Here is an 8,830-nt window from a genome sequence, read left to right as displayed (position 1 = left end):
CCTTTGGTAAACGCAGTAGTAATAATTGACACAATAATGTGCAAGAACTTCTAGTTTTTAACCCTCCATTAAGTGCAGTAGAATGTGTGAATGACAAAGGAATTTATTGTGACCACAGTCTGCGTCAGCTGTACCCAGTTTGTTTGTTTCTTCTTTGAATATTAATATGTAGAAAGTAATGATTTTGTTTCCTGTAAAAAAAGAGACTCCTTAGTGTGATGTGTTTAAGTGCCTTTATTTTTGTGTCATGCAAAGGCTAGCCAGTTAGCTCATTTCTGCTTTAAAAGATGTCAATGTGTTTCATTCTATCATTATTTCAGACGTGAGGATTGACTTCTTTTTTTTTTTTAATCATTTAATTGCGACTTTTTCTTTGTGGGTGCTTTTAATGTATATCTGTATTGAAAGTTATCACGCTTCTACGTTGAAGGCATTGACCGGATGTTCCGCATCTCCATTGACGCCATCTTGACAGCCGAGCACTCTGTCAGCAGAAGGAGAAGAAGCAGGAGACGACGAGGCGAGCCGGGCGAGCAAGACTGAAACTAAAGTTGCAAGCTCAGCCTCATGCTTCGACCAGGGGCGCGTCGCCTCCTCCTGCCCGTTGTCCAGCAAACTGTGACACTTTAAGCAGCTTCATATTTGAGTCAGCAAGTACGAAGAAGCCAAGTTATGGAGCTTTACTGCTTGGAGTCGTACGTGGAGGTGAAAGCCCCGATGGACCTCAACATCCTCCACGACGATCGGGTTTTGCAAAGCCTGCTGACCGTGGAGGATCGCTTCTTGCCGCAGTGCTCCTATTTCCAGCGGGTCCAGAAGGATATTAAGCCGTACATGAGGAGAGTCGTCGCGGGTTGGATGCTCGAGGTTGGTAGCTCGTTGTTTTTTTGTATTTTTATTTTTTTTTTCCGACTATGCTAGCGCTTGCAAATGAGCTCATTTTTGGTTATAATTGCACGATGCCACGCATTTACAAGCTCGAGTTGGATGTTTTTCGACCGGACTTGTGTGACAATTGAGTGGAGATGAGTCACCAAAAGGCGTGGGAGCGTCGGAAATTCCACCACGAAGACAATTCAGCTTCGTAAAGACTGTGGCCTAGCTTGATATTTACTTGTGCTAGTTAGGTTCAAATGGCATCATTGCGTCGAATAGTTCGGCAGAACGATACACGACAAGTTGGTGTTAATTTACAGCCGAAAAAGAAGCGCTTTTACCCAGCGCACGAATTATTATTAATTTTTCAAAAGTCCTCGGGCACAAGGCTGGCAGACAGCATGGCGAAGTGCAAGTTTTTGTCGCGCGAGCAAAGTATTGCTAACATTTTGCTCTGCTTTTTTCCCCCTGTAATTGTTTAGCACTCAAAGTAATGCTATTTGCCCAAATTTTGCATTTCTGCAACTTATTGGCTACTTGCAATAACATGATGTCCTTGCTAAAATGCGCTTTCTTGTTTTGCCCCACCTCCCCTGTCCTCTCCAGGTGTGTGAAGCTGAAAATAGTGAAGAGGACATCTTTCCGCTGGCCATCAATTACTTGGACAGATTCCTTGCTGTGATGCCCACCAGGAAGAACTATCTGCAGCTGCTGGCGGCCGTGTGCATGTTCCTGGCGTCCAAACTGAAGGATAGCAGGCCCATGTCCGCCGAGAAGCTGTGCATGTACACCGACAACTCCATCTCGCCACCGGAGCTGCTGGTAAGACAAAGTTCCCCCCCCACACACGCGTGCGTGAGGGCCTCACATTGTAGTGCTAATGGTTTCACAGGAAGTTTCCAATTCTCCCGAGCCTGTCGTGCAGTGCGATGCCATCTAGTGTTCACACTGAAGCTCCCAGACATTTTTAAGTTGCGCCAGAGGAAATAAAATTAGCATGAGATGTCACTCATGCGTGAGTAGTTCTGAAAGTTGATTAGCTTAAATAATGGGGCTGCTGCGTTTGAACATTGGGGTTGCTGTTAGACATGTTGTTGTGATGCTGCAGCGTATTCCTGGATATCCTCACAGGATGGGCAGAGGAAAGCGGCGGCGGCGGCGGCTTCAGCTGGAAGAGCGGCCAGGGGAGGGTGGGACATCTGTCCAGGAAGTGAGCGCATGGGCTCAAAACGGCCTCCACGGGGGATAAACGGTGTTAAACGCTAGCATGTGTGCGGCCGCTGTCAATCATTTGCTCGTACCAGCTGCTCCAGTTGTTACGGGTCCAAACATAACTTGAAGGCGTTTTGATAGAGCGCCTATTGAAGTCGTCCGGCGGAGAAGCTTTTTTGCACGCGGGCCAACAGGTTCCGCTAACATCAAAGCACACCAATGTAAATATTAGCCCGTGATAACAGGAAGTTTCCACCCTGGCTTATCTGCTGACTTCTAAGCATTTATAGGAGATGTAACAAAGTATGGATCGTATTCAAAGTTGAATGACTTTCAATGTTTGACGCTAATGTGCTTTGGGAGTGTTGTAATTTTTTGGGGCCGAGTTGGATTCCTGCTCAATTTTGTCATAGGCGAAGCCATGTTAAATGCATACATATGTCCATGTTGGCCGTGAAAATATGTCAATGCAAAGAATGATTGTAAAGACCTGTCGCAAATAGCAGAAATCAGCACCCGCCTACAGAGGCATTAAATAGCCTAGAGATGCCACAAAATGGTGGCAAAGCATATTGTTCAATTACGCGTGACTATGGCCGAATAAAAAGAATGTATAATTGACTAAATCAAAAACATGAAATACCCAAGAGCCTCTGCTGAAATACTTTCTGCTTCCAAATGTTGCTAAATGGTTAGCGGACAACAAACAATTGAGCCGTTGTACGATACTTGGCTAATGCCAAATTGCAGTTCCACTCCAGTTCAATGGGTGGCGATAGTGTGCATTGCACAGATGTTGAGAATCTGATTTCCACAGTGAAAAGGAGAAAACATGTTACAATTTAGATGTCAGTCTGAGCAGTTAAGAGTTAGAAGCGTGCGAGAATGGTCCAAACCTTGCGGCATGTCTCTGCTTGTGACGGGATGGAAAGCGCTCTTTGGTTTGCTAATGCTAGCGTCACCCACCGCTGCCGTTGTGCACACAAAGGATGTGAGGAATGTGACCTGGCACGCAAGGTGATAAGATAAAAGCGTGCCAGGCGATGGAGGTAGTGCCGACATTTCCGACCGAAGGTATGTCATGGAATGAGTTGGATGTATGATCATTTGTATTTGATGTGACCCTCCTGAGCTGAATTTCTTTGTTGTTATTAGGACTGGGAGGTTGTGGTGCTGGGCAAGTTGAGGTGGAACATGGCGGCCGTCATCCCCAACGACTTTCTGGAGCTCATCATGCGTCGGCTTCCCCTCCCCGAAGACAAAGTGCCCATGATCCGCAAGCACACGCAGACCTTCATCGCCTTGTGCGCTACAGGTAAACGCCCCCCTGTGCTCCCCCCCCCGATTCCCACGCGCACACGCCCGGCCCGGCCAGCATTCTCCAGTCATGAGTCATCGCTGACGCATGTGACCCATTTTCCAGCCGTCTTATCCCACATGGATGAGTTGCGTGCCGCACCGCAGGCCTGGAAATGGCTGTCGCCAATCAATCACAGCGTCCTCTTCCTCTTTATCGGCGTTGTGTGCAGACAGGGAAGCCTCCAGGTTGAAAAAGTCAGGGCGACAATCCTGTGATCTTCCTTCCTCTCCCCCTGTAGGCCTGGTCTCCTCTCTGCCTGACAATTCGGCTTAAATATTTTCATATCCTGGACGGCGTTAAACGAGGAGCTTGGTTCATGTGCCCGCCGCTCATTCAATGGCAGGAAACGGAGGAGAGGAGGTTACTGGAGTGCAGTAAAAGCACAATAAGCTCTTTCTCAGCACTGGTACTTGTGGCCCTTGGCTTCTTCCCACACTTTGTTGCATTGCCCTGGCTTTTGCCGCATTCCAGCTACATGCTGAGAAGTTATGGATCTTCTGCCGTGCCATTTTTAGAATGCCAGTGATCATATTAGTTGGTGTTACCTGCATTGTTGTCACATTTGCTTAGCTGTCACTTATTCAATGTCCAGCCATATTGTTCTCTCCTGCAGTCTGTGTGGCTTTGCAGACTTTGATGTCAGAAATGTAGTAGCACTCAAGTATGTAATGCCAAAATGAAATAAATGTAGATGCTAATGTTAGTGTGGTTGTAGCGTAGCATGTGTGACTGGCTGGTGAGTGAAGTGACATAGGCGTTGGCGAATGTGTGTGTGCAATTGGCCGGATCATTTTCTTGTTGGCTTTTTGTAATGTCTGCCTCTTCTTGGCTCGTCACCTTTTTTGTAGTGATTCGAATAATGCTGGCGGCACATTTCCCATCATTTAACCAGCGCGCTGGGGCAGTCCAGACGGGGACTGCGGGGAGTCGTCGGTGAAGACGAGTAGGAGGATTCCTGCTCTGCTTTTCCAATTACTTTTTCCTCTGTTGGGTTGGGGGGGAGTGCAAAAAGAAATTCAGAGCCTGGGAAAAATGGAGCGGAGGAGCTTGCACATGTGTTAACCAGACGCCGCCGTTCTTACACGCTTATCTCTTTGTTGTCGTCAGATGACGGTCTGGCGATGAACCCCCCCTCCATGATCGCCAGCGGCAGCATGGGGGCCGCCGTCTGCGGCCTACATCTGGACCACAAGGACAAGAGGCTAACGAGAGACAACCTGACCGAACTGCTGGCCAAGATCACCAGCACAGAAGTGGTGAGTGCCATAAAGAGCATTCTTAAATAAACAGCAGCATTTCATTTTAATACAGCAAACGTCTGTTTACTAATGTAATAATTAAGTATACAAAGCAGTGGTATAGTAAAGTTTGTGTAGATGAGGTTACATGATTAATTAGGAGCATGTGGAGGCCAAGGTCCATGTTGGTGCTGATGGTGGCAACACATCTGAGCTCATCTGTGGCCGAGCGTAACTGCTGTTTGCGCTCCGCCCTTTCCGAGTTGCAACATATTTAAATGAGCCACTTGCTCAATAGAGAAGGCAACAAACACTGCAGTAATTGAGAGATTAAATGTTGTATATAGGGCAAGAAATGCTATTTGTATTTTATGATGTAGTTGTTTACCTGGTATGTTTTTGTCGTAACAGCATAAGAGGAGGAAAAAGCAAAAGTGTTGTTGAACTGTTCTGCTGAGTTGGAGTGTATATGCTTGTGCACGTTATGGTGGGCTTCGCTGGTCCTAAGTTATGTCCCGATCAAATGTACGCCGTTGTGTCAAAAATGACTAGCGTAGCATCAAAGCTTTTGCGCGTCTAAAATCTTGTCAAGTTAATTGACATGAAGTGTCGAAGCGGAGCAACCCTATTGTCGGTGAAAAAGGTGCTCGCAAGTCCTCAGTGGCGTTTGTGCTTCTCCCGTGATCTTTGTGACAAGATGGCGGCGTGCTAGCTAGCCTTCTCGCCACCCAGCACGTGCTGCCGCTGCTGCTCTGCCCCCACTCCCCTAGATGAAAAAGCAACCCCAAAAAAGTCCACGCGCTCTCCCCCGTTGCGGTTGTGGGCCGCCGTCATTGGCCGCCCCCCTCCGGCGTTTGCGGTGCGCGTTGCCACGACGACCCCCGCCGCCACAACGGCGGCCCATCGGGTTCCAATTAGACAACATTTCAAAGGAATGCCGGCCCCCGCTTTCCCCTTTTGTTTGCCAGCCGCTCGGCAGCGAGCCGCCGACCGACCGACCGACCTCCCACGTCTATGCGAAGACCTGCCGAGATGTTGTTGTTTTTTTAAATAAAGATAAAATGGCAAGAATTCCAACAGTGGCGCATTGTGGTGGTTTTGATTGCGCCCCTCATGTTGGTGTGCACTTTGGCCACCAGGGGGCAGTGTCATGCAATCATATGAACACTCCCTGATTGTTAGCCTTGATGCGAAATGTTTGTGTGAAGTTGATGTGAGGCTGTCCTTGTTTCCAGGATTGTTTGCGCGCCTGCCAGGAGCAGATCGAGCGCGTCCTGGCCGCCAGCCTGCAGCAAGAAAACCGCGCGGGCAGCGCAAACGCCAGCAGCAAATCCCGAGAGCAGCAGCAGGACCAGTCCAGCACCCCAACTGACGTGCGTGATGTCAACTTATGAAGCGCCCTTCCACAAACGGCGACAATCCGACAATCCGACAATGTCTGGCAGTTAAGAAAGTCCCGGTTTTATCCTCCTTTTTGGTTCGTTAGCCCTTGGAACGGTTTTTGTACGTGCCGCAGTTAATCAAATAAGGTATTTAAGGTTGTTGAAACTTGATAGTGCCTTAGGTTTACGCCACCCCCCCCCCCCCCCCTCACCTGAACGGAAGCCTGAATATATTTTCATACTTGAAGAGAAATAGCTTAATAAATATATTCTTTTGTACATTTAGCGAATATTTAGTTACTCTTTTAGCATCTTTGCAGTTATTCAGTTTAACCGAGGGTGGGTGTTATGCTAGTTGTTGGCATTAGCCGCTAGCCGTGTTGGCTGACACCTGTCGTGCTGCCAGGGGGGGTGGGTACAAGCGGAAGGGAGGAGTGGGCTGGGCCCGCTCGTACGGGAAGTGGCGAGGATGGCGAAAGGCGATGACGAGTGGGGGGTTTGGCGGAGGTTGCGAGCGAGCGAGCAGGACAGACGCAGGTGTTGCCAAGTTAGCGGGAATATAAGCTAAGTTCTCTCAGGCTGGCCGGCGGGGGCTCAGGAGGTTCCGAGATGCTGTTCGAGTGAGCGATAAGTTTGGGAGGGCGTGACAGAAAAACATTGTTGATGCACTTTGTGAAAAAGAAGACACCTGGTCACGGACGGAGCAATCGTTTTGGTTCATAGGGTCTTTTTTTTTACACCCCCCCCCTCCCCTTTATAACTTATTTAGGGTTTTTGTTTTTTGGGCTGGATTCCCACACGGGGTGATGAAAGCTGGTGATTAAATTGACATTGACCAACAAAAGATGTTGTGTAGACTGTTGTTTTCCCGCGCGTGTTGTATTTAATCGTACTTGAATCGTCATAGCCAAAGCTTCCTTTTCCAGTTATCCTGAAGCTGAATAAAGTTTTTGTATTGGACTCTTGCAAGTTTGCCGTTTGTGCGCGTACGTGCGTGTTTTGGGGTTTCACAGTGTGAAAGTTAAGCGTGTACATCCAAGTAAGAACCAAGGTGGTCTTCCCAAGAGACTCATTCATTTTGTGTCCCCATTTCCGCAAAATGAAATGTTTGCGTGAGAACGGGTTGAACGAGCTAATTCCGAAAAGAAAACACAAGTTGACGGATGTCATTTTCCTTTGCTGCTACCAAAAGCTTCTATTTTTTGTGTCCTTCTCTCGTCTTAAATTGTGATTCACCTGTTTGCTGCTATGATATGATTTTATTATTGTGTATACCTTTTAAGTCTCTAGCTTTTTTCATAGTTATCATTTTTGTGAGCGTACCGGAGGGATGGTCAGAGTTTGATGCGGGACTGGAAGTACTCGTGTTTATGAAATATTTTGTGTGTGTCATCGGTTGTACTCTTGCTGCTTCCTTGTACTGTGTTTGTGTACCTCAGGTTAATTTGGACAGATCGAGCGTTACCTCATGTCACCCCCCCCCCCCTTTCAAATCAGAGTCCACTGTGCTTTAACTGGCTAAAGAAAAAGAAAAAAGAAGCAACATTTCATGTGTGTGGTGCTACTCCAAACATGCCCTGTACTGTATCACAAAAGAGTGAGGAGCTAGATTCAAAATTGTTGTTAGCAAAGCAAAGATATGTTTTGTTAACAGTGAATGTATCTCCTCAAGACCAAAGTGTGTATTTTGGAAATGTTTATTTTTGACATACTCCCCTTGAATGTTTGTTGTGATCCTTCCCCTTGTCCCCCCCCCCCCCACACCCACACACACAGACTGTGTACCTCAACAGTTTCTCAATAAATTGGCCCAAAAAGTGCACATGGCTAAGCAATCTTGTTTTTGTTGAATGTGTAATGTGCATTGTGTGTTAATCATGAAAGTAATGTAAGTGAAATGGATGTAGCACTGCTTACTGTAATGCAGCGTCCCCTTTTGGCCACCAGGGGTCAGCACAATTTATACATTAGTCAAAGTCTGCTTTATTGTCAATTACTTCTTCACATGTATTAGTATTGCAATGCAATCTTTAGAATAGTTGCACTTGTAAATGATATTATCTTTCATCCAACAGGAAAGGTGAAGACTCAAAAAACAAAAAAGTTCAGAGGGATAGAAAAATAGTACAAGCTAAAAGTAATGGAAAGAAAGGCCAGATAGTTGCAGAATGACCGAGACTTCAGATGTTAGCATCAGTTGGTTCCGTATTGAATGAACCCGGTTCGATACCAGGGTCGAACACGTATTTCAATGTCGTTTTACAGCTGGAGGCTCGCTTCGTACACACAAGTGTACGCATATGCAAACAAGGTTGGGCACCACTGATCTATACTTGCTTGAGCTGCTCCATAAAATCATATATGTACCGTGGCTTCATTACATTGTAAGCGAGGAATCCATAGTGTAGTGGTTAGTGCTCTGGACTCCCAACTTGGTGACCAGTGTTCAAATCCCAGTGGGACCCAAAATATTTTAGCATGGGCTTTGACGTCATATTCGGACACTCTATTTAGGTACACCGCCATTTTCAGGTGTTCCTAATAACAGGCCACTTCATTTGGGAAAAATCATGGTCAAAGCTTCACGGAAAGTGAAACGTGCCCCACCCGCCCTCACCTCTGATTGGCTGGAACGGGGCCGCGTTCCAACATGTTTTCCAAGTGACCCTCGTTAAGCGCACCTGCGTGAAAACTTTTAGCTCCTTTCACGTTCTGCAGGCGCTAAAACTTTTCACGCAGGTGCGCCTAACGAGGGAATCACA

The 8,830-nt window shown here is 47.0% G+C and overlaps 1 protein-coding gene across 1 annotated transcript; it reads left to right on the top strand.

Moving 5' to 3' along the window:
* Window positions 1-477: 477 nt before the first annotated feature.
* Window positions 478-7,888, top strand: LOC119117254 (G1/S-specific cyclin-D2-like). The gene is made up of 5 exons (XM_037243450.1): window positions 478-867; window positions 1,483-1,698; window positions 3,244-3,403; window positions 4,556-4,704; window positions 5,922-7,888. The coding sequence occupies exons 1-5, from the start codon at window positions 673-675 to the stop codon at window positions 6,078-6,080; spliced, it is 879 nt and encodes a 292-aa protein (XP_037099345.1). The 5' UTR covers window positions 478-672; the 3' UTR covers window positions 6,081-7,888.
* Window positions 7,889-8,830: the final 942 nt, after the last annotated feature.

The sequence above is a fragment of the Syngnathus acus genome, chromosome 23 (assembly GCF_901709675.1).
Source record: "Syngnathus acus chromosome 23, fSynAcu1.2, whole genome shotgun sequence".
In the NCBI taxonomy this organism is placed as follows: Eukaryota; Metazoa; Chordata; class Actinopteri; order Syngnathiformes; family Syngnathidae; genus Syngnathus; species Syngnathus acus.
The sequence above is the reverse complement of the archived record's forward strand: the minus strand, read 5'-3'. Positions and strand labels throughout refer to the sequence as shown.